The sequence below is a fragment of the Ovis canadensis genome, chromosome 25, assembly GCF_042477335.2.
Source record: "Ovis canadensis isolate MfBH-ARS-UI-01 breed Bighorn chromosome 25, ARS-UI_OviCan_v2, whole genome shotgun sequence".
Lineage (NCBI taxonomy): Eukaryota > Metazoa > Chordata > Mammalia > Artiodactyla > Bovidae > Ovis > Ovis canadensis.
The window spans coordinates 21840995-21867311 of NC_091269.1; the positions used below are offsets into that span (position 1 = coordinate 21840995).

The following is a 26317-nucleotide window of genomic DNA, read 5'->3' on the forward strand; positions in this document are numbered from 1 at the left end:
TGTTGTTGTGGATCAGCTACTAAGTCGTGTCCAGCTGTTTGTGACCCTATGGGTTGCAGCACACCAGGCTTCCCGGGCCTTTGCTATCTCCTGGAGTTTGCTCAAACCCACGTCCATCGCGTTGGTGGTGCCATCCAACCATCTCATCCCCTGTCGTCCCCTTCTCCTCCTGCCCTCAGCCTTTCCCAGCATCAGGTCATTTGTAGTGCGGTGGATAAACCTAGAGTCTGTTCCACACAGAGTGAAGTCAAGTCGTAAAGAGAAAAACAAATGTCATATATTAACACACATAGAAGGAGTCTAGAAAAATGGTGCTGATGAAGCCACTATAGGGAAGGAATAGAAGCCAGATGCAGAGAATGGACTTGTGGGCACAGCGCAGAAGGAGAGGTTGGGGTGAACCGAGAGAGTAGCCTGACGCAGATAAACTACCGTGTAAAATAGCTAGCTAGCGGGAAGCCGTGGTATCACGCAGGAGGCTCAGCTTGGTGCTGTGTGCCAACCTAGGGGAGTGGGGTGCGGGGCGGGGTGGGAGGGCTTTTCAAGAGGGAGGGGATATATATATATAAGTATATACTTATAGCTGATTCACATTGTTGTACAGCAGAAACTAACACAACATTATAAAGCAATTGTCCTCCAATTTAAAAACAAATCCTATGATAAACTCTGATGAAAAAAATATTTTTAAAAGAATATATGTATATACATAAATGAAAAGACTGAGAAAAGGTTGCTGCTTGCAAAAAAAAAAAATTTATTACTGTAAGACATTTTCTGCCATTTGTATTTTTCCATTTTCCCTTCCACATTACCTGTGTAGCCTTGTAAACACATCATAATCCAAAACAGCCGAGATTTATAAATAAAACATAAACCAACATTTTAAAAAGTTAAATAAACCTGAGGCAGAAAAAATAAAATAAAATAAACCTGAGGCAGAAGATAGGATTTGCAGGAAGAAGCAAGGCTCCAAGAAAGGAGTGAGAAGGAAAGACCTCCCCCTGACCCTCACCTCTTGTCTCCTCCACCTGGTCCTGGAGTTCTTCAGAAAGAAAGATGGCCTTGGGGCTGGTGGGGTGGGGAGGGGTTTGTCCTACAGGATTCAATCTACTGTTGAATCCAGAAATCAACAGTAGAGTGCTGGGGTATAGGGAGGGCAGCAAGCAGGGCAGGGTGAGGAGTGTTGGCACAGAGAACCCAGACCCCAGGGTTCATTGTCACAATAAAACCTGATATCCTTAATGTCCTCTGTGAGGTAAAAGATGATCTTCCCAACCCAGGGATTGAACCCAGGTCTCCCACATTGCAAGCAGATTCTTTAGCATCTGAGCCACCAGGGAAACCCATATAAAGGGACAGTCAGACAAAAAGCAAGCTCAGGAAAAATAAACATGAAAACATTGGAAATGAAAAACTCAGTAGAAGTTTGGAAGATGAGACATTTCTCAAAAATTAGGGCAAAAAGCAATATAAAGATGAAAATTGGAAAGTAAGCTTTCCCTCTGAGGTTCTAATTAGCCACATTCTAAATGTTGTTGATGCCCCCTTATAAAAGTTTCTTTGTGCTGAATACCTTGTGTCTGAATTGAAGTGAAGTCGCTCAGTCATGTCCGACTCTTTGCGACCCCAGGGACTGTAGCCTATCAGGCTCCTCCATCCATGGGATTTTCCAGGCAAGAGTACTGGAGTGGGGTGCCATTGCCTTCTCCAGGGGATCTTCCTGACCCAGGGATCGAACCCAGGTCTCCCGCACTGCGGGCAGGCGCTTTACCGTCTGAGCCACGATACCTTCTTCTAATATATCTTCCCTGGTGGCTCAGAGCGTAAAGCATCTGCCTTGCAGTGCAAGGAGACCTGGGTTTGATCCCTGGGTCGGGAAAGATCCCCTGGAGAAGGGAATGGAAACCCACTCCAGTTTTCTTGCCTGGAGAATCCCATGGATGGAGGAGCCTGGTAGGCTACAGTCCACAGGGTCGCAAAAAGTCGGACTGAGCGACTTCACTTTCTTTCACTTTAACCTATCTTCCAGTTCAATAATGCTGCATCTGATTTTCTCTTAAATCAATCTATTGGTTCTCAATTTCAGGTTTTGAGTTTTACAGCTCTAGGCTCTCCATTTCATTATTTTGTGTTGGCTTTTTCATTTCCAGTTCTGAGAAACTCTGAATTTTGTCATTTATTTCTGAGAACATATTAAAGTTGTGCCTGATAACTCTTTTATCTGGGTCCTCTGTTAAGTCTGTTTCTACTGCCTATTGTTTCTCTTTCATTTAATCAAACAGTCTCTTTCATAGATCTCACTATTTTTATTTGAGGACTAAACACTGTATATAAAAAAGTTACAGACTATTTGAGAATTTTATATCCTCAGTGAAAGACTTGACATTTGCTTCTGGCTGTTCACTGGAGGAACTAGAAACCACAAATTCCCTTCATCTATGGTTTATGATGAGTCCACCTTCAGCTTCTGTCCCTTGACAGCCTCTTTATTTCTGGTTTGTCTTTGACTTTCAGGGTTCCAATCCTAAAAGCCTACCTGTGGCTGGTTCATGTTGATGTATGGCAGAAACCAACACAACAATTCAAGGCAATTATCCTCCAATTAAAAAATTTAAAAAAAAAGTTCATAAATCACATACATTTGTTTAATGGGTAAATCTGCTTTAGGAAGTAGGCAAAGAAGTGTATTATTGCTAGGTTAAAGGGCTTGTGCGTGCCTGCTCAGCCATGTCCGACTGTTTGTGACCCTAGGACTGTAGTCCACCAGGCCTCTCTGTCCATGAGATTCTCCAGCAAGAATACTGGAGTGGGTTTGCCCTCCTCTGGGGGATCTTCCCAATACAGGGATTGAACCCGTGTCTCCAGTATTGCAGGCAAACTCCTCACCCACTGAGACACCTGGGAAGCCCTGGAATAATTCTGTAATTTCGAATTATCCAGTGAATCAGTTTATGGTAATTATTAACTCTGGCTTGGCTTATGTAACTTTGCTTAATATGTTTAGCTGGTATAATAGTCTGAGATCAACTTATCAGGCAAAACTAATGAAGTATGACATGAGAAACACAGCTCTTTTCCTGCAACTTTCCTACTTGGGGGTTTAGTCCCTAAGTCGTGTCCAGCTCTTTGCAACCCCATGGACTGTAGCCCGCCAGGCTCCTCTGACCATGGGATTCTCCAGGCAAGAATACTAGAGTGGGTTGACATTTCCTTCTCCAGGGGATCTTCCTGCCCAGGAACTGAACCCAGGTCTCCTGTATTGAGAAAAAGGTATTTTGGCTCACACGGTAAAGTGGCTACCCACAATGCGGGAGACCTGGGTTCAATCCCTGGGTCAGGAAGATCCCCTGGAGAAGGAAATGGCAACCCACTCTAGTATTCCTGCCTGGAGAATCCCATGGATGGAGGAGCCTGGTGGGCTACAGTCCATGGGGTCGCAAAGAGTTGGACACGACTGAGCGACTTCACTTCTTCTTCTCCTATATTGCAGTCAGATTCTTTACCAACTGGGCTACAAGGGAAGCTCTTGCCTACTTAAATGACACCTACCCAGTGGCTTAGGAGCTTCCCTCACCTCTGCAGGGAGCAGTCACAAGCATTTTAATCCCCAAGGCAGTTTCTGCATGTTTGAGACTGTTTAATATCAGTCTTACTCAGAACTTGAGAGCTTGTTTGGAGGTTCTAGCAGGGGAGCGCAGCTACTCGTATACCCTTAACTGAAGACCAGTCCTCCTCTAGGGACGACTACCCCTACAACCTTTTTGGACTTCCCTGGTGGCTCAGATGGTAAAGCGTCTGCTTATAGTGCAGGAGACCCGGGTTTGATCCTTGGGTTGGGAAGGTCCCCTGGAGAAGGGAATGGCAATCCACTCCAGTACTCTTGCCTGGAAAATCCCAAGGATGGAGGAGCCTTGTAGGCTACAGTCCATGGGGTCCCAAAGAGTTGGACATGACTGAGCGACTTCACTTTCTTTCACTCAGCACTTAACAATGTACATCTTGTGATTAGTGGAAATAGTCTTATTGTAACTATCTCATTAACTCAAACCTGCAACTTAATTCTTTTAAGGAAGTTTAAAAAATATCCTCTGACATAACGGAGTACCTATAATTTTAACAGAGTACCCAAAATGTGTACAGATAAGCCTTTGGAAAAAGAGCAACATATCCTGGTGAGATGTCAATATCAGACAGAATCCAATCGCACAGCTCAATGACTTAGAGCAGGGGTCCCCAACCCCTGGGCCACAGAGCAGTACTGGTCCGGCCTCAGGAACTGGGCTGCACAGTAGGAGATGAGTGGCAGGTGAGCAACTGAAGCTTCTTCGCCTGTCCCTGTCGCTCCCCATCACTCACATTACTGCCTGCATTCTGCCTCCTGTCAGATTTGTGGTGGCATATCCTATATATCGCTGACACAGCTGGATATGGGGATGAGATTCAGTGGGATCCTTTACTCCTTTTAAGAGCTCTGACCGCCCCAGCAGCTTAGGGAGGCTCATACTTGAAGGGACGCAAGTCACCTGTGCCACACTGTGTGATTTTTCATTCTCATTGTTCAGGAACCAAAAGGAATGGGGATGTGTCTCATTACATCACCATCATTATTATCATGCTGCACTCACCTCATAAATGACATGAGCACTGGATATCAATGCAAGAATGCTAATGAAAGATTCACTAGAATCAGGCAGTATATTAACAGGATTATGTGTTACAACAAGATAGAATTCATTCATAGAGTGAAGTATGATTCAGTGTTAGGAAATCTTTCCTAAAAATATACCAAATTAATATGAAAAAGCAGAAAAAAACTCTAAATAGATGCTGAGATTCATTTCATAATTCAACGTGCATTCTTGGCCTTAAAAAATTAAAACCACAACTCTTAGTTAACTGAAATCCATGATCACTTCCTTCACATAATGACCAAAAGCCAACATCATGCTTTGAGAACAACAGGAAAAAACACTTCTAGAAGATATGGATCTACCAGAATTCCTAATTCCTTTATATCAACATCGAGCAAAAACTATGATTTAACATAGTTTTAGGTGTTCAATTTAATACCGGATATTGAGAACTACAGAAGATGTATAGAAATTTAAGAGGCAAAATTATCTTTAGAATCACATCTTGGTGATGTGATTACACACTGGAAAACTCTAAAAAAGAAACCCCAGAAAACTAAAATCTGTACATTTCTTACATACAGTCAGAAAACATAATGGATTTCATTCACAAAAGTATTAACAGATGAAGTACCAAGGGATAAATGCACCAACAAATGTACAAGATCTACTTGAAGAAAATTTGAAAATGCTGCTGAGATATAAAAGTACCCTTGCATAAATAAAATAGGAATAAAACAAATTATAAAATAGGAAGATTCAAAATTATAAAGATGTCAGACTTCCCTAAATTAATCTACATTTGAGATTATTCCAATGAAAATGCCAACTGTTTGGCAGGATGGTAAGGAATGTTATTAAATTACTTAAAATTGGATAATAAATATGTAAGAATACTTAGAAAAAAACTGAAACAGCAAAATAAGAAGACCAGTTGTACCAGCTGTACCAGCTGTCAAATTATAAATCTACAATTAAGATTGTTAATGGCACAGAAATCACCGCATCAGTAAAACAGAATATAGAGCCTAAAAGTGTACTCAGATCCACATCTAATAAATGTAATATGTTATTAAAATAGCATTTCAGGTAAGAGGTGGGGGGGAAGAAGGATGATTCAAAATTACTGCAACAATTTGCTAATTATTTGTGAGGAAATAGGATTCTTACATCATTCTTCACTCTAAAACACATGATAGATGGAGCAAAATTTCAAGTATTAAAATATAATAAATTACTAAAAGAAAAGCATGAATGTTTTTGGAATTTGAAAGTGGGTAAGGCCTTTCAAAACCTAATAGAAATCTTACAAATCACACAGAAAAAAACTCAGATAAATGTGGCTTCATAAGAGATTAACATTTACTATACTATGAAAATAAATACATGAATGAATAAATAGATGAATAAATTACAAACTAAGGGAAAATCTGTAACAGTATACATGAAAATTAATTTCTTCACTATACTATAAGCTACAAAATCACAATACAAAGATCATCAAAGAAAAGAATGGCAAAAGACATTTACAGAGCTTAAGAAAGAAAGATACACAAGGTTGCTGAAACTCACTCATAAAAATTACAAAGAAAACACAGTAAGATTTTTCACAGATGAGTAAAGAATAAATGTTATTACTAATCAGAATAATCTTATTAAACAGTGAACGATGAAAAGCAGTAAGTAAATAGTGACATTTGGGGAAGCAGATGTCCTCCCACACTGTTGACCTGCCTGGCCAGCAATCTGACAATGTTTTACCTAAATTTAAAATGTATGGTTTGGCTGAGCAATTTCGATAAATCTTTCCTAAGACATAATCACACAAGTAAGCAAAGATACATGCACAGGGAGCTTTTTTCAGGATTCCTGGTAATTCTGAAAAAACCCTGAAGACAGCAAAGTAATTAGAAAATGCACAACCCTGACAGATCCATTCATTGTGACAGAGTGGTGTTCAGGCACAGAAAAACCCAACCTGGTGAGGTGCACGGAAACCTGAGAACCACTGAACTGGCAACACTCAAGTGAGAGCAAGACACTCGACAGTAGGTGCCGGATGGTCCGATTTCTGGGGAAAATATTATGAGAAACTCTTAGCAGTGGCACCTCTGCTGAGGTGGGTCACTAGGGGCCCGGGTGTGATGATGTGGGCTTCTTGCTCCATACCTTCTGCAGGTATGTTAGTAGGGATGAATTACAGCCACAGCTTTCCTCACCTTGAACCTAGCACACCTGCAATGGCAGTGGCACGTTACTTCACAAGACTGTCCGCTGCACATCTTTGTTCATGCTTGCATGCCCATCTTCCTTGCACACCTAAACCTTGTCCCTTCCAAGACCGACTCTAAAGCCAACGATTCCACGAGGCCTTTCCAAACTCCTCAGGATAACACTGCACTCTTCCTTCTTAGCACTCCCATGGCACTTAAAACTACAACACACAGGTTTTTCAGTCTTTTTTATTTTTTTTTAACACAGTGTGCAATTATTTAAATTAATTTTGCTTAGTTTGCAACAATTTTGCCTTTAATTTGCTAATTTATTGTTTCAATGTTTTTATTCTCTATTTTCTCCAGTTTTTAAACACATTAAGAGAAAACACACTTAACTTTATCCTGTCCTCCTCACCCCATATTTTAGTCTATGTGAGGCATAGTACTCGATATATACTGTTAAGTCAATTATATGTGATAGTTCCTGCAGTATCCATATATTTTTTTTTTAAGATTTTTGTCATTTGTGACCCATGTCCTTAGGTCATATAGCCCACATTATATTTTCTACATTGAAAGATGTGCAGAAGCTACAAAACCCCTTTGAGTAAATTCATATTTTGTATATCTGACTCCCATTCAGGGGAATCCTAAAAATGTGCGATTTGACAATTCACAGTCTGAAAGTAGCAGAACAATTACTTAAATTAGCTACTGGTTTTGTACCTATTATCCCCATATAGAAAAACAAAACATAAAAACCTAGGCATTTAAAACATTTTAGTAACATGAACATAAGAATATTAAATCATTAAAGAAAAGAAATGAATGTAACATCAATCAATTTTACCCAGTGTAAGAAAAAAATGTAAGCTTTATTTTGGTAAGACATTTCAGATTCCCTCAGATCACAGCATACCAATAAGCAAAACATACACATACTGATTTTATATTACATGTCAAGTCCTGAATTCCCAATCCCAGGAAAGCAAACTGCAGAATACTAGTGCTGATAACAACTATAGGTAGTATTTGAAACAAAAATAAATGAGTTTTCAGCACTTAAGTGTAATGAGGCTTTAATCAAAGAGAGACTTAATTCCACAGGGCATCTTTTTTCAACGGTAATTAATTCATTCAAGTCTGATTTCAAGCTCAAGTGACAGTGTTATGTTTGAAGCAATTGAGAAAAGGCAATCAACACGTAAGTGGTATAATACAGTATGTACTAGATTTGGGAGCAATCTCTAACTGCATTCAATTTTTAGACCTTGCTTTGGAGTCTAATTAAAGAACTAGAGCTCTGACCCCACTTGGAGGAATGCAGTGAAATTGCTGTCTTGGCACAAAGGCACGTTGCAACATCGACGCTCTTTAATCAACTTGTCCCACACTAACTGATTCTCCAACAGCATACTTCCTCCTGCTACAACTTTGAGGAACACACAACTTTTACCAGAAGAAAATTCTGTACTTCCAGTTTTAAAAAGCAGACAATTCTATGGAGGCAACCATTTGAATATCTGAGTATACACACTGAGGTTTCTGCAACTTCATGCCGTAAGAGAAGTTTTGATTTCAGAAGTATCATTTCATGAACCCAGCATCAAATATTTACACAATACATGTTTCATACAATATAATTTTAGAAACTTCAAGTGGCATAAAATTTTTATCAAATTCAAGTTTCCAGTGATCTTAAAAAAAAACCCAAAAGGCAGGTTACAACTGTTTTTGATCAACTGAAATATCCAGTCACGGTTACTATCTAGAAAATGCTAAAGTTATGTGAAAAAATTTAGTCAAAAAATGATTTTCAACCTTTCAAATATGCACAGCTAAAAAGAAAATAAGAGGTTTGTCTGGCATATGAGTAATTAACGTCAAGGAGCTTTACAACCCTCAGCTGCTATTAGAAACTATTTCAGGTTTTACATAATTTCCACAGTCTTAATACCACTATTTTCATTCAGATAAAAGAAACGACCTTTTGAAGTCATTGACATCAGAAATGACACTTATGGACAAGAATGATAACTAGAAGCTGGGGGAAAACGGGTCTTAGCAGTGTCTCTCCAAGTATGAGGAAGGCCATATAATCAATATACAATAGATACAATAGTTTAATGGGTACTTTTCTGTTTCCCTCTTAGCCACAAAAAACGAATCTCTGCTCAAAGCAGTCACACTTGAGAATGCTATGGGGTCTGCATATGATTTTCCCTAATTTCCTAATCACCCAGACCTTGAAATCCAAGTAAGTATTTCAATGAAAACTTTTCTCTCATTTGCATGAAGTCTGAGTCACTTTATGTAACCCACACTAAAAGTGGGTTATCTTAACAATGTGTCTTGTTATCTTTATTATTCTTAACATGACAAGGAAAAAAGCTCCAGCTGGAACTTCAGACAACTCAGAAATATGTACAAAAAATTTTTTAACACAGTTCTTTAGATTTTCAAGTAAATGCACCCAAATCAAGTGTTATCAAGCTGCTAACTAGCAGCTACAACTAATGAACCATTTAAATCAGGTTGTAAATGCTTGCTAAACTGTGTTTACAAAAGCTTCTTCTTGTGAACTATAAGGACTGGAGTATTAGACTCCACACACTAGCTACTTTCATGAAGGCATTCTGTTGACCAAAGTATACCCTAAAGCCAATTTTCTCAACTCCTTCCACTGCCCCAAATTGTTCAAACACATTTTACGGTCCAGAAGAATATGAAGCAGGGTGTTTTATATGGCACTGTATCCTTTCAGAAACCTAACATTTCAGTGAACTGGGAGACTTTCGCCACATACTCTGTGTATTTACAGGTACTGTTCTATCTGCGCCGCATAATCTATACTGTGAGCAAGTGTGTTGAGTCAAAGGATAAGCTGAAACGCTATACTGTGACAATATATTCACTAGAGAGTTAGCATAACTTAAAAGAAAGGCATATTAGTTATTTTAGTAATTCCACTGTTTTTGTTGTATGAGCTTAACATTTTTTTTCTTTCTTTTGATTTTGCATTTCTATCTGAGAGAGCATCTTTTATTTTTAAGATGTGTTTGAGAGTACAAAGAATATGCTAATACAACTTAATATAAATATAAATAATATATAAGCAATCTATACGGCTACACATAAACAGGTCCAGGTGTCAGACCACTGATGTTGTACTTTCGGGATTCACTCGAATCAGTCTGGAGGCATTTCTCAGGTCCTGGAGTTGCTTGGCAGGTTTCCCCACACCCTCCTCAAACCTTTTTTCCACCACAGGGAGGACTGTTTCATACAGAAAGGATGCGTTCTGTCTGATAAAAGCCTTCTTCTCTGGATCTTGCTCACACCGAAGGCTGTAATCCACATGCTGAACAGCAACCAGAATGATCTCCACCAGGCTCTCCAAAAGCACCATGTGCAGCTCTGGGAAATACAGCTTCAGAGCCTCTTCTAAGAAGCCCATGGTCTGCTTGGTGAACGCAACCACCGTGTAACTCAGGTTCACCCAGCAGTCATCCCCGGTGTACTGCTCAAAGTTACTCACCCCACAGCTCTTCATTTCCTCTTTGAGTTTCCCCAGGGCCTCTGGAGTCATCAAGTTCATCCTCCTCCACATCTCCTCGGAGTTGCGATGCTTAGTGGCTTCGATGATGATTTCTTTGTAACTATGCAAGGCTCCTTGGATGTCCTTCACCAGAAGGGCGTGGACGATGAAGGTGAGGTCGAGTCCGATGTCGCCCAGCTGCTGACAATGCTCCTTCGCCACTCTGACGCACTCGGCTGCCGTGGAGAGGCTCTCCTTACTGTCGAACACCTGCTTGCTGAAAGCATCCACGAACATGCCCATGGCTGACCTCGCCCAGACGACAAAGGCAGAGTAGCAGCCACTGTCGGTGCCTGCAAAGTCGGTCTCAAATTCCCTGGCCGTCTCCAGAAGGCTGGTAAAGAAGACGTGGCACAACTTATGAATGTAGAGTAAGGTGGCCCCTTCAATGCGAAGCTGGCGTATTGCAGCGTGCACAGCTGCCGCCCTGTTTCTCAAAAACAGCTCACAAGCCTTCGTGCACTGGCCAAGCCGGATTAGTTGAGAAACTGCCCTGCGGGTCGCCTTGGGGCCACCTCTCAGGGACCGACCCGGGGAGAGTTCAAAAACTAGTACCTCGGTGAGCTGGCGGACACGCTCATCCACTCTCGCCCTTAGTTCTTTTACAGGAGGTGGGCTGGGCTTGTCTTCTAGGTAATGGTTCAATTTATCCAGGAGGTCAACGGCACCTTCAAAGTCCCTCTGGGCAATACAGACATCCAGGTCTTCAGGCAATTCTTGGATCCATTCCATTGAGAGGTCCACCTTCTCTTCTTCTATCTCGGGAACAGCTGGTTCGTCGTCGTCTTCGTCCTCAAACGGGTTACTGGCCTTGGGGGTCACCTGGGGTGGCCCTCGAGGGGCCGCTGCCTCCTCCTGTTCCCTGCGTCTTTTTTCACTGAGGGCCCTCTTGGTTTCCTCCAGCACTTCCAGCCACTCCCGTTTGATTTTTGCATTTTCTGCCTGAAAAATACGGCTCTCGGGAAACATTAACAGCTTGAACATGTCCTTCATGGGTGGGTTGTCCTTGACATTGACCACAGCCAAACCATCCAGGGGATAGAGGGCGTTGTAGCGATACATTCCCCGCCGCTGTGGCAGCCAGGTGGCCACCAGCAAACAATCGTTCATGAGAAAGCCGTGCACCCGCTGGAGCTGGGCCATGTGATCCGCTTCGTATTCCACCAGGTCACCATTGTACACTAGGTACTGTCCCGGCGTCTCCAGCAGGTGCCTGCAGCCTTCCACTTTCTCAAGCAGGGTGGTGAGGGTTCGCTGCTTTCCTTCCTCGCCTGGCCCAGAACCGTCCCGGGAGGCGCCCCCGGGGCTGGGGAAAAAGCCGGTCTGGCCCCGGAGCTGGTCGCGGCCTCCCGCGCCACCTCCTCCCTCCTCCCCTCCAGAGGCGGCGGCGGCGCCCGCGGCAGCGGCAGCCGGCAGCAGGGTAAGCGGGACGCTCTCCAAGCTGCTCTTCTGCTCCGTCAGCAGGTGGCTGAGCTGATACATCTCGCTCTCCAGGTAGGAGATCTCACGGGCCGTCTCTATGAACTGCCGGTAGTTCTGGTAGACGTTGCGCTTCAGGTTCTGCGCCGTCTCCTCCGCCAGCGCCTGGATGCGCTGCCGGTGCTCCTGCAAGTCCCGGTCCCCGTCCGACTGCTGTGAGAGCTGCTTCACGTACAGCCGCGCCTCGAAGCCGCCCGACTCGAGCTGCCGCCTCAGGCGGCTCGCCCCACTGTCTGACATCGCCATCGCCATTGCCGCCCGGGCTCACGCAGCCCCTGTCACTACCGCCGTGGCCGGTGCCGCCGCTGTGGAGGCCCACCCAGCCGGGACAAACTCCAGGGCTAAGGAAGGGACGGAAGAGAGACGAATACGCCTGCGCCCGGGTCTGAACTTCAGTCACTGCGCCTGCGCAAGGGGCCGAGTGCCGACGATGCGCCTGCGCAGGAACTTCAGGGGCCTAGGGCGCCGACGCTGGAGAGGCTATTGCGGAAGTGAGTGGAGGGCGGGGCAGAGCGATGTAGGTACTAAGAGGTGCTACGCATGGGCGGAGTGTGTCGTTGGTGTTTGACGTTACTCGCGACCCTTGAAGACGGTAACCAGGTATCTGAAACCTTCACCCTAGTTTTGAGCCCACTAGGTGGTGTCACGCTTAGTTCTTTTTTTTTAAGGCCCAGAATGTTGACTTCGGCGTTTGGGACAAGCTAAGCTCTCGTTCTCGAGCCCGTTTTCCCTGAGTCTCGCGAGATCGGCGAACTGACCAGAAAGCCGGTATCTCCTAGGCGCGCGACCGGGCCCTCAGACCCCCCGGGACGTGGAGTCACCCGCTCTGGACCTCGGCAGCTATGGATGAGGACCTGGTTTTGGCACTACAGCTTCAGGAGGAGTGGAACTTGCAGGTCTCGGAGCGCGAACCGGCCCAGGAGCCCCTGTCGCTGGTGGACGCGTCCTGGGAGTTGGTGGACCCCACCCCTGACTTACAGGCCCTGTTTGTTCTGTTCAACGACCGTTTCTTCTGGGGCCAACTGGAGGCGGTCGAGGTGAAGTGGAGCGTGCGGATGACGCTGTGAGTCCCGAGCCCTACTGGGGACGGGGCCACCGGCGGCCCTTCTGTCTCCCCTCGCGGTTTTGGCGGCGTTAGCACGGGCTCTGGATTTGGGGCAGGCGGCCCCACAGGGATTATCTTCCTTCCAGCCCCTTCCCTTCTCACTTTAAACGACTTTAAGAAAGCCCCGTGGCCCATCCCGCGACGGTTTGACTTGTAAGGGGCGCAGTGAGAGAAAAGTGTGTTTCTTTGAATCTCACTTCACTAGAAAGGGCTTCCTTGGTGGCTCAGACGTTAAAGAATCCGCCTAAGTCCTGGGAGCCCTGTTTGATCCCTAGGTCGGGAAGATCCCATGCAGGAGGGCATGGCAATCCATTTCAGTATTCTTGCCTGGAGAATCCCATGGACAGAGGAGCCTGGCGGGCTGCATACAGTCCGTGGGGTCTCAGAGTCGGACACAACTGAGCGACTAAGCACACAGCACAGTCCAAAGCCCTTAACAGTTACTAAAAAGCGAGTTAACGCTTTTCTGATTTGTCTTATGAGTGTGCTTTAGGACCCAGATGAGAGAAACAGCCAGAATCTGCCCCAAGAGAGAGTGCCAGGGACACACTGTGTGGTGTACTTAGCAGTGAGCTCGGGAGTCTTGAGTAGGGAAGGGGCTTATGTTCCCATATTTCTGGATCCAGGGGATCTAAAGGGATGCCTATAAAAGGATCCTTTTCTGACACTCCAGGTTTGAGAAATTCTGATTTGAGATAATGTACCCCGGTATATGAACGGAGTTAACAAGTAAGTCTAAGAAGTCGTTGTGTACCACTGTACTTGTTTTTGAATTGCTACAAAGCATCTAAAATAAGAGAGAAGATATGATACAAAGTTGTGTGTTTAAAGTATCGATCTCTTTCATATAGGATTCCATTATAATTTGGGGCATATGCTAATGGAGATCTGGCCGTTAGCACTACAACTGATTGAGCATAGCTTGTAGGGAGGAGACAGGAAGCAGCAAAATAGGATTATCTTCAAGCTGTTATAGCCTGGTAAGGGAAGCCACTACTTGGATGAAATACAAATATCTCCCAACAAAGTGGGTATACTCTCAAGAAAGCCATTCTTCATAGAGTTCTCTCAGTCTGAACTGTCCAAGAACAGTGAAGGATTTTGCTCTTTCATTTCTATTTTCCTTTTGTGTATATTTGGTGATTAACAATTTTTGTGGTGGTTGTTTTCCAGGTGTGCTGGGATATGCAGCTATGAAGGGAGGGGTGGAATGTGTTCCATCCGTCTCAGTGAACCCCTTTTAAAGCTGAGACCAAGAAAAGATCTTGTGGAGGTATTCTTTGCATAAATCTGATTCTTAGCTCAGTAATTTAGAAACAGTAATTATTAGACTGCTGTAAATTAACCTGTACGTGTGGGGGAAAAAAATCAGTTTTCCCTCACTGCAAACTTTTATTGTGGGGCAAATAATGATTACCTTATATTCTTACAGTGTTTCAAAGTTGGACGCTTTCAGGTATGTTAGCTACTTTGATTTTTACAACAGTCCTGTTTATGTTCAGTATGTGTTATCCTTATTTTTATAAATAAGATAAGGTTCAGATAGACAAAGTAGTTGGTTTAGAAGCAGCCAGAAAGTTAAGATCCAGATCTTTTATTGATACATGCAAATTTTGATTCTCTTCTGTTCAGCCACCATGGTGTCCTCCCATGACATATAGCTGAGCTGGCAGAACAAACCAGTGTGAGGGCACACTTCATATCTGGAGATGGTGATCACTTCTAATAGCTGAATGAAGCAGTAGGAGCCCACAACTGTGTTTAGTTGAGTCCAGTAGTTGCCTGAAAATCCTCAAGATATACCTGGTGTGAGTTATCTTGCTTCAGTTGTATCATTTGAAATGTATGCACGAGAGCATAGGTGGTAGAGGTTGGATGGGAAATAAGTTAAAACATGCCTAGAAATATGCTGTGTAAGGATAACAAAAAGTAGTGGTTTCACAACAATGTGAATGTACTTAGCACTACTGAACTGTACACTTAAAATAGTTAAGATGGTAAATTTTGTTACATTTTTTTTAATCACAATTTTTTAAAAAATAGCTACTAGATGTTAAAGTAGTACAACAGAAATAATAAAAAAAACTAATAAAGGGACAAAGCCCAGACGAAATAGAAAAGTGGACATAAAAACAATATCAGTTATTATATTAAATGTAAATGGACTAAACATTCCAGTTAAAGACATGGAATGGCATATGACATTAACCGACATGTGATTAAAACAAAGACACATATATTAAATATAAAAGGATGAGAAAAAGCATATCTTCCAAATATTAGACGATAGAAAATTGTTATGGCTGTCTAGTATTAGTATAAAGATTTTAAGGGAAGAAGTTTTAATAGAACAAAGGGAGACATTTTAAAATGATAAAATAACCTATTAAATACAGACACATAATGATCCTAAAAGTAATAGCATAGCTTTAAGCTTTAAACATGAAGCATCAATCAGCAGAAATGAATAAGAGAATAAGAGAAATAAGCAATGAATAAGAGAAATAAGCAATCTACAGTCATAGTTGTAGGTAAAAACACAATTTTGTTAGTAATTAAGTGAAGAAGCAGGAAAAAAACAGTAAAGCATTTAAAAAAATTAAACAATATGATTAACCAAATCAACCTTACAAGGAGCGCTAATTGGAACAGCACTAACTGAAAATTGAATTTGTTGCATAAACAATGTTGGTTTAAATAACACATGAATGATTTTTTTCTTAAGGTAATAGGCAAGAAGAAAATGGGAACTATGTGGTCATGCTGCAAATGAGCATTTGCTGTTGGCAGAAAGTTATAATGTGAAATCAGGAGTAAGATGGATGGAGGAAGAATAGAGGGACTGGCCTGTATTTGAAGTAGCTGCCTCAATTATAATGAATAGGATTCAGAAAAGGAAAAAATTTAAAATGGTTAAGGTCAAGAAAAGTTTTAACAGATGTGGATTTCATTACTGCTAACATCAGCAACACCTACCACTCACTGTATTGAGTACCTACTGTGTGCCAGACTAATTTAGTTATTTTAGGATTTGCTTTTGATGTTTGTTTTTGATGTTTAGTTGCTAAGTTATGTCCAGCTGTTTGTGACTGCAGCCCTCCAGCTCCTCTGTCCATGGGATTTCCCAGACAAGAACACTGGAGTGGGTTGCCATTTCCTTTTTCAGGGGCAAGCCTAACAGGACAGAACTGAATTCTGACATGTAGAAATGGTAGAGGAGACTACTTTTGGCAGAAGGGATGGGTATGCTGTGGACAAAGGTGAGGCCACCAGGCTTATGGCATATTTAGGTCTAGAAGTAGTTGTTTTTGACCAGATATGGAACAGTGGTGGGAAATTGAGGTGTTTTGGGAACAATGATGTATAGATAGAGCCTAAATGTGGGAAGTGGTAGATTAATAAAAATGGAAATGTTCAGCTTAATGCCATGTACCATTTTCAAGACGTGTTTGAATTGAACCAAAAATCAGAAACCTAAGTTGTTTCTCTTTAATGAGAATAGTTACCATTATTTTAGAATGTTGAAAAACATCTGAAATGTAGAATGATCTTTGAATTTCAGTCTCAATAGAGTGGCATTGTCTTGAAAAGATGAGAGTTGGTAAATGTTTGATTCTTGCATTTCTCTATTCATATAATTCTATACAACTAAAATTCATTAATGCCAATCTAGTTCTTCTGATGAAAATTATGGAGGATTATGAAAAAAGCTACACTTTTGAGGACCTTTATGATTTTCACTTTTGTACTCACATTTTTTAGAGTAGATTATGAAATATCAGCCATAAATGCTTTTGTAAACTTTATACCTAAAGTATTCCATCTTTGGTATGGAATGAGCAGGAAGTTTTATTGTTTGTTTTAAAATTTTACATGATTTAAAATCCTCAAACTACAGAAGACTATACATAGAGAAATCTTGGTCTCCCCCATACCTCTATTCTGACCTTTTCACCTATAAAGGATACTGTTGTTACTAGTTTTTTTCCTATCATTCTCTTTTGCCAGTATTTATATCCACTCTTATCTACTCCCCACCACACAGCATATTTCTTATATAAAATGCTGAGTACACTCTTGCCTTTTTCGTTAAGACAATACGTTCTATAGTGTCCTCCATATCATTTCATAGAGATACTTTTCATTCTTTTTTATGGCTACATAGAATTCCATTATGTGGCTGTACCATAGTTCTTTCAATGAGGCCCTTTCACTATTGTAAGCAATGCCACTACAATGAAATACCTTATTCACATGGCCTTTCATTTTAGTCTAGGTGTTGCTGAGTCCAGCAATAAATGTGTTTGTAAATATGTTAGATGTTACCAAATTTTCCACAAGGGTTGTACTAGTTTGCATTCCTACCAGTGATCTCTGGTGGCTACTGAGCCAGATTCTGGCTAAATCTGGCTAAATCTACCAGATTCTGGTAAAGAATCTGCTTGTCAGTGCAAAAAACTGGGGTTCAACTGGGGTTAGGAAGATCCCCTGGAGGAGGAAATGGCAACCCATTCTAGTATTCTTGCCTGGGAAATCCCATAGACAGTGGAGCGTGGTGGGCTGCAGTCCATGGGGTTGCAGAGTCAGACGTGACTTAGTGACTAAACAACAACAGCAGCAATCAGTGATATATGGGAATGCTTATTTTCCCTTAGCTTTACTAATAGTGTCAAACTAGTTTTACCAGTCTCAATAAGCAAGAAGTTGTATACTTAGGTAATAACTCACATATCTGTTTTTAAAAATGAAATTGAGCATTTTTTCATATGTTTATGGATCATTTATATTTCATTTTCTGTGACCTGTCCATGACATTTGCCTATTTTAAAATCAGATTGTTGATCATTTTCCTGTTGATTTTTAGGAGTGCTTTATAATTTAGGAGTTAATAGCCTGTAAGGTGGTTGCACATATATTTTCCTGAGTTTGTTTTTTTCACTTTACTGATAACATTTTTTTCCCCATACAGAATTTTAAAATTTTCATGGAGCTGAATTTATCAGTCTTTTCTACTGGATTTTGGTTAATAATTAAAAAGGCTTCCTTGGAACAGGGAATTAACCTGGGATCTACAGGACTGTGGATATTATATGCAAAGTTTTGTGAATGTGTGCTTATATAATTTTTCTAGAAAGATGGTTCATGACTTCTGTCAGTATCTGAAAGGAGCCTGTGATGCAAAGGTTAAGACTCCAGGTAGAGTCAGAAAATGCATTTTTATTTTCAGAAGCACCATAACAAATTAATGTGATTGTTTTTGTTTCAGACCCTCTTGCATGAAATGATACATGCCTATTTATTTGTCACTAATAATGATAAAGATCGGGAAGGGCATGGTCCAGAGTTTTGTAAGCATATGCATCGCATCAATCGTCTGACAGGAGCCAATATAACGGTATATAAAACCATACACATTTATGATATTTAGTAGTTATTCATTCAGTATTTCCTGGGATTTAATTAAAAATAGAGAACTGGGTAGAAACAAATACTGTGTTTGAGGATTTCCCAGGGCAAGTGAGGGGCCCAAAGAAGCAGACCGGCTTATCTGGGACCCCATAGTGTAAGACAGCAGTTCTGGTGACATCCCTGAGACCTCTGACCTCTGGGAGCAGCTTGTGCAGAGTTATTGCAGGCCTGAGTATCTCTCTTCTGGACTATTACTAACATCTCCTAATTACGTTTCCTCTTTGTCTCTTCCTTCAATCTGTCCTATATTCTGCTGCTGTTGTATGTTACTCCCTTCATCAGAAGACTTTGACTTTCATTTCTGCATAATGTGGGAGGTGGCAGAGCCTGGGGTCAGAAAGCAGGAAGAGTCAGGTTGCCTACATCCTGATGCTGGTGCCACTGATTGTGGGACCTACTTAAACTCTGTCATGCTTTGGTTTACTCACATGTAAAAGGAGAATGATAACAATACTTTGGCTATTGGGTCCTTGTGAGGGTTAGAGAAAATGCAAGCAAAAACATTTTAGTACAGTTTGGGTACTAATTAAATATTAGTTGTCTTTGTTTTTATACATTCATTTTATCCAGTAACCTTACTGTTCCTTTTTTCTTACTTTCCACAACTCCCCTGCTTGTTTCTGACGGAACTTTTCATCTCTGCCTTTCCTCATATATTCTCTCCCTAAAATGTGCCTCTTCTATTTTCTGTCAAAATGATCTTCATCTTTACAGTGGGATATAACTTCTGCCTCCTTTTAACCTCCTCAGCAGATATGTAACCTTTTACAATGTTATATTCTACTTTCATACCCCAATAGGATGGCTCTTACCTATCTTTATACACAATTGTGTATCTTCATACACACCTGCACAAGATGTATAACATAGTGCCTCTACAAGCACTTCAGTTCAGTCGCTCAGTTCAGTTCAATTCAGTCGCTCAGTCGTGTCCGACTCTTTGCAACCCCATGAACTGCAGCACGCCAGGCCTCCCCGTCCATCACCAACTCCCAGAGTTCACTCAGACTCACGTCCATCGAGTCAGTGATGCCATCCAGCCATCTCATCCTCTGTCGTCCCCTTCTCCTCCTGCCCCCAATCCCTCCCAGCATCAGAGTCTTTTCCAATGAGTCAACTCTTCGCATGAGGTGGCCAAAGTATTGGAGTTTTAGCTTTAGCATCATTCCTTCCAAAGAAATCCCAGGGCTGATCTTCAGAATGAACTGGTTGGATCTCCTTGCAGTCCAAGGGACTCTCAAGAGTCTTCTCCAACACCACAGTTCAAAAGCATCAATTCTTCAGCGCTCAGCCTTCTTCACAGTCCAACTCTCACATCCATACATGACCACAGGAAAAACCATAGCCTTGACTAGACAGACCTTAGTCGGCAAGTAATGTCTCTGCTTTTGAATATGCGTCTAGGTTGGTCATAACTTTTCTTCCAAGGAGTAAGTGTCTTTTAATTTCATGGCTGCACTCACCATCTGCAGTGATTTTGGAGCCCCCAAAAATAAAGTTTGACACTGTTTCCACTGTTTCCCCATCTATCGTGTCCAACTCTTTGCGGCCCCATGAATCATAGCACGCCAGGCCTCCCTGCTGCTGCTACGTTGCTTCAGTCGTGTCCGACTCTGTGCAACCCCATAGACGGCAGCCCACCAGGCTCCCCCGTCCCTGGGATTCTCCAGGCAAGAACACTGGAGTGGGTTGCCATTTCCTTCTCCAATATATGAAAGTGAAAAGTGAAAGTGAAGTCAGTCAGTCTTGTCCGACTCTTAGCGACCCCAGGGACTGTAGCCTACCAGGCTCCTCCATCCATGGGATTTTCCAGGTAAGAGTACGGGAGTGGCCAGGCCTCCCTGTCCATCACCAGGTCCTGGAGTTCACCCAAACTCATGTCCATCAAGTCGGTGATGCCATCCAGCCATCTCATCCTCTGTCATCCCCTCCTCCTGCCCCCAATCCCTCCCAGCATCAGTCTTCCAGTGAGTCAACTCTTCACATGAGGTGGCCAGAGTATTGGAGTTTCAGCTTTAGTATCAGTCCTTCAATGAACACCCAGGACTGATCTTTAGAATGGACTGGTTAGATCACTTAGCAAGTACTGAATTTCACTGAACCAAAACAGATATTAATTCCTACAGAGATTAAATGCCTTGGTGTGTTTAGTGTTTAGAAATTTCCTTATTTTAAAAAGCAGTACAAGCCAGTGTGATGGAAAGGGAGAGTACTCACCCTCCATGTATTATTTTCTAGCTGTCAGTTTAATTTTCTAGAGAGCACATTTCATTACTGGACTGAGTTCCTTTAACATCAAATAAGTGGCTTGCTTTAACACAGTCACATAAAATCCAGATTAGCAAAGGAATTAGGCAGTTGCTAGTATAAAAGACTTTTACACTTTAAGCAGAATTCTAGTGTACTTCCTGTTGTTCAGTTGGAAGAGAATTCAGGAGGTTTTATCAGGTAGACAGCCCTTGCTTTCCCAGGTTACATTCTGTTACAGCAGACTCCATGGGGCATCCACATTGAGGACAGTTTTTAGTTAACTACATTGTTAAAGTTACAGCCTATAGAAATTATAGAAGGAATAGGCTATAGGAATTATAGAAGTTGGAGTCAGAATAGATCCAGTTCCCTGTCTTTTTTACCACTGAATTACTAAGTGAGGTGTTCTTAACATAAGAGAGAAGGCAGGATCTTACAAGCCTCCTTGCTCCCAAACCTCTGTCCTCCAGTCTCTGCACTTACTGTAATTTGCATGCTTGCTAAACAATAGAATTTGTTTGCTTATAGTAGAGAGATAGTGAATATCTGTAGAGTTACAGAAAGCTTAGTATTGTTTCCCACAAGGGAAATTTATTAAGAGCTTAAACAAAACTCATATGCTGCTGTTGCCCCTTACCTTATATAACTAATAACATTCCACTGAGAGGACAGGAGGAAAAGTTCCTCAGTCATTTGGAAGTATCATCTGTAAAATGGTGCCGTGCCAGCCTCAGTTGCCACCATGTGGGAGGGCTCACCTTCCTTTCAGCCTGAACTCTGTCTGCTGCTTAGGTTATAAGTAATAAGATTTCATCTAAGGGTGAAACAGATCCTGTTAAAGGACTGAAAAACACATTTAAAGAGAATTTGTCTCAGTGAAGTTTCTCATTCACTCAATCAGCAAACACTTAGCACATTCCTTATGCCAAGCTGGTAATAACCACTAGGGATACAAGGATGACAACATTCAAACCCTGGAGAGCTTTTCACCTATAAACAGATAAAATGGTACCCCAGAAAGCTTGTTGTGAGGAAATGAGCAGAGCTGGGCGAACGTGGAGAATGGATTTGGCAGAGGCAGCCTGAGACCAGGTGCTTGTGTGTGGGCCCAGCGTTGATAGGGAAGAGTCCTTCCGAATCCTTTGGTAAGGTTACCTATAGGGGAAATTTCAACCTAAGCAGTGGGAACAGTTCTTACTGATTATGGCATTATATAAAATCTTTATCCTAATTTTTCATCATTTAGAAAGTGGGTTTCTAAGACTTTTAGCATATGTATAGAAGCTTTTTGGTTTTTTTGTCTTCTAGTCTCACATTTTTCTATCTTTACATAGTTTATGTAGCACTAAATTATGGGAATCTGCTGATTCCCATTAAAATGAACTTTTGAAGAGAAGCTATAGTTACTATCTTTCCCAAAACATAACTCCAGAAAACCCTTGAGAAGTTGGAAAGTTTAAAAAAAGGAAGTTGTGGGAGGCTGCTTATTTATTACATATATTTTCTTAAAATTGTTAAGTTGCTTACACAATGCTAAGAACTTTGTCTCGGCCCAGGTGTACCATACTTTCCACGAAGAGGTGGATGAGTACCGTCGACACTGGTGGCGCTGCAATGGGCCGTGTCAGAACAGTAAGCCATATTATGGCTATGTGAAGCGTGCCACCAACAGGGCCCCCTCCGCCCATGATTACTGGTGGGCTGAACACCAGAAAACCTGTGGAGGCACTTACATCAAAATCAAGGAACCAGAGAACTACTCTAAAAAGGGCAAAGGAAAGACAAAACTGAGAAAGCAGCCAGGATCAGAAGCAGAGAATAAAGGTAAGTGCTGCCTATAGTCGTCCTGCTTTCCCACTGCCGTGGCTCGTTCTCTGAAGGACACTTCCGAGAACTGGCATTAAGATAAAGCTTTAATTAATTTGTTCAAAAGAAAAAAGGCAAAACAAGAAACTTGGTTTCAACCAAAGCCCATTTTAATTTTTTTTAAATTTTATAATTTTTCTCTTGTTAGAAAACCCTTAGCAACATTTTTTGAAGAAAAAAAAGATAAAGCTTAAAGAGTGTTTCTTGTGTAGATGTTTTCAAGTATGGATTTAAAGTGGAAAAAAATCCCATTGTCCATAAAACAGTGGTCGAAAAATATATTTTGCTCTTATATACATGTGAGAAAAAGTGGGAATAGTTTCCACTGCTAAAATTTAAGGGTGAAGTCCCTTTCCCTCTCCTGACTCACTGGGTCATTAGGAAACAGAAGGCAAAAAAAAAGATTGTCAAGATAAAAACAGTAATTCAAATAACAATGCCCGGAATGTAAGTCCTAGCTACACCCCTTCCTATCAGTTGGAGTCTATCCAAGCAACTTCTGTTGATGTATGTATTTTCATTAGAAGAATGGGAAAAGGATATGGCATGTATATGCTAACACTTCAAGATTTACCCCTTTGCAGTTCAGAGTTACTGCCCTTTGAAGGGGTAACCAGGTTACTAAAGGTAATGTTTCTTCCCTTGGGAAGTTGTTGATTAGATGTGATAAGGATTCATGGACATGAGCTTTCTCAAATCTGAAACATTTACTAAGTTGAGAAGCTATAGAATTTATGTGGAAAGATTATATCCTGTTTTGTAAGCTGGGAAGATAATGCAGTAGCAGATTTTCCCCATCTGGGACGTGGTTAAGAGTACTAAAGGCAGTTTTCTTGATAAAAGTTATTCTGCTATTGATATTTGCGTGATTGAACTGCTTATCTAAAAGTATGAGATGGTATTTTGTGTTTTGTTTTGAAGAGAGGGTGTTTTTGTCCTTTATATGTTCTCAGTATCAGAGCTTTCTGACTGCTGAAGGTTGTCCTCCTGTTAATAGAGAATTACAGCATAGTTCTAAGTTAGAACAAAACAGTATTCCTTCATTTGGAAAAACTATCCATTAGCTTAATACTTGTTATGGTATAAATTTTGAATCAAGGAAAAATCTTGCTTCTTTTGCAGACAGACTGAACAGAGGGGAGAAACAGCTGGTAATCCCCTTTACTGGGAAAGGTTATGTCCTAGGGGAAACCAGCAATTTTTCATCTGGGAAATGTATCACTTCACATGCTATTAATGAAACTCAAGAGCCTTTAAGTCAAAACAATTCAGCAAATGCCCTGAGACCTCATTCTAAAACTGAGGTGAAATTTGAACAGAATGGTCCAAGTAAAAAGACTTCCGTAGCATCCCCTGTTCTCAGTACCAGTCATCAAAGTGTCTTAAGCAACTACTTCTCTAAAGTATCCGTTGCCAGCAACAAGGCTTTCAGAAGTGTGAGTGGGTCTCCAGCGAAGAGTCTCACAGTGGGCGACAGCACTACAAAGTCAGTCTCTTCCGGTTCTCAAAGGAGGGTTACATCTTCTAAGATATCGCTAAGAAATTCCTTAAAAGCCATGGAGTCGACATCTGTCACTGCGCCCCAGGATGCAAGTGGGCCTGAAGGTAAACTCCCAAGTAAACGACCCAGGCTAGTAGACAAGACTTTTTTTGACAACTTTTTTATCAAGAAAGAGCAAACCCAGAGTGGTGGTAATGATCTGAAGAGTAGTTCACATCCTCCAGCTGCAGCTCAGAATCCCAGCAGTTCATCTAGTCAGAGCAGAGTGGTTCACTGTCCTGTGTGTCAGGATGAGGTTTCAGAGACACAGATTAATGAGCACTTGGACTGGTGCCTTGAACGTGATAGCACCCAAGTCAAAAGCTGAAACAAATCTCTGAAAAATGATGGGCCTCCAGTGTCCGCCTTTATTGCCTCAGGAATTTCTGATTAATAAGATTTGCAGGTTATAATCTAGTTCATCAATATTAAATGTTCTACTTTATATAAACATATATGAGATTGTAATTAAAAAATATTTTGCCTAGAGGTGCTATATACTCTTGTCTTACGTACACTGGAGCCCAGAATTTCTTCTGGATGTATTTCATGTATAATATTTAGATACTTCTTTCTGGCTTTTAAAAGTATTTAAATCTGTTAATCTTTTTACTTATTTTTCTTAAAACACTCAGTGAGGAATTCTGTCAGGTATTTAGTTAAATCGAATATTTATTAATATTAAAATTCATTCCCAGAACTGGTAATATCCATAGTGTCAGACATATTGACCAAAATTACGAACTAGTTGTTTTAGGGTACTCACGGTTTTTGGGTTTTTTCTTCCAAATTTTAATATTTCCTGTATTATAAAGATTTTTATTTTTCTGTTTCACTAAAAGGTGGCAGATTTTACAGTAAATAGATACTTATAGTAAATATTATATAGATATTATATGTATTCTATATATTGATACTTATAGTATCTACTTATAGATAAGTATAGTAAAATAAATTTCTTTTGGAATATCGCTAGTAACAAATAGCTACTGTAATTCTGTAGGCCAGAGCTTAGCTGTTTTCTCAAAATTTTAGATGCTAAGTAACATAACAAAGTTGCCTAGTTTATGTACAAGTGAAACATCATCTGGAAACAGTATTATGAACCTTAAGCCAAAGTTGAAACCATTTAGGAATACCATTTTGCCTATGCAAAGTATTTCTTCTTTTAAAAAATATTCTTTTTTATGTTACAACAAAGGGACAAAGATAGTTTGATGAAATTTACTTTGTTGTCTCATGGCTGTAACGCCAGCCTGTTGGCATATTTTCAAGGCCTTAGTTCATAAGTTTTTTCTTTTTCCTAACTTCATTGCAACATGACTTTTACATACATAGGTGCAGCTGGGTTCCTCTCTGTGTGATCACTAGAAGTTAGCATTTCAGTTACCCTAGAAGGTGTCCTCATGGGCGTCTCTTCTAGTCAACACACACAGCCCCCAAGAAACCACTGTTTTCATCTGTCACCTCAAGTTAGTTTACTTGTTTTTGAACTTCATGAAGTCGTATCTTTGTTGCTATGGGTAACAGAAGTTCATTCTTTTCATTGCTCTGTAGTACTTGTGTGAATATGCCAGTTTATCATTCTAATATTAATGAACATTGGCATCATCTCCTGTTTGGGGCTGGCCATTGTGAACAATGCTGCTAAGAACATTCTTACTCGTTTCTGTTGACCATATCCCCAGACTGGAAATGCAGGGTCATCAGGTACCTTCTGTTTAGCTTCAGTAAATCCTGCCAGTTTACACTCCTACCAGCAATGTATGAGACATTATTGTTCTGTCCTTTTCATTTTAGCCTATCTCAGTGAGTGTTTATGAGTTTTGATTCTTCTGAAGCATGAAGTTAATAGTATTTAATAAATATTTATAAATGACTTAAAATGTGTATTATGTTGAATATATACATTTATACTCTCATACAAGATCATTTAACAAATTTTGTTTAGGAAACATTTTTTGTGTGCCAAAACCATACAAAGCTCTGGTGCTATGAAGTATATGATAGCCCGCCCATGGCCTCAAGGAGTAGTACAACCTATCAGGGAGTGAAACAAAAGCAGATTAATTTCAAAATAGTTAAGTGCTGTGGGAACTGGAAAGGACAATCAGCCCAGCCCAGGGCTTCAGGAGATGGAGGAGACAAATTCTATACCCA

At 41.1% G+C, this 26317-nt stretch overlaps 2 protein-coding genes across 6 annotated transcripts in view; one reads left to right on the forward strand and one right to left on the reverse strand.

The window, feature by feature from the left end:
- Nucleotides 1–7706: 7706 nt before the first annotated feature.
- EXOC8 (exocyst complex component 8) lies at nt 7707–12337 on the reverse strand. The gene has a single exon (XM_069572280.1). The coding sequence runs from the start codon at nt 12177–12179 to the stop codon at nt 10002–10004; it is 2178 nt and encodes a 725-aa protein (XP_069428381.1). The 5' UTR covers nt 12180–12337; the 3' UTR covers nt 7707–10001.
- A 75-nt stretch (nt 12338–12412) lies between these two features.
- Nucleotides 12413–26317, forward strand: part of SPRTN (SprT-like N-terminal domain) — a 65345-nt gene continuing 51440 nt past the window's right edge. For 2 of the 5 annotated variants that reach the window (XM_069572283.1, XM_069572284.1), the window contains exons 1-5: nt 12415–12527; nt 12707–12990; nt 14206–14305; nt 18299–18427; nt 22308–22575. In XM_069572283.1, coding sequence (XP_069428384.1) covers nt 12468–12527; nt 12707–12990; nt 14206–14305; nt 18299–18427; nt 22308–22575 — 841 coding nt within the window. In that variant the 5' untranslated portion in view covers nt 12415–12467. Of the gene's footprint in view, nt 12528–12595; nt 12991–14205; nt 14306–18298; nt 18428–22307; nt 22576–23739; nt 24645–26317 lie in introns of those variants that run through there. The other 3 variants (XM_069572282.1, XM_069572281.1, XM_069572285.1) reach the window with 3 other exon arrangements.

Coding starts and splice junctions, on each gene's coding strand:
- EXOC8 (XM_069572280.1), bottom strand. CDS start 12,179: ATGGCGATGGCGATGTCAGACAGTGGGGCGAGCCGCCTGAGGCGGCAG.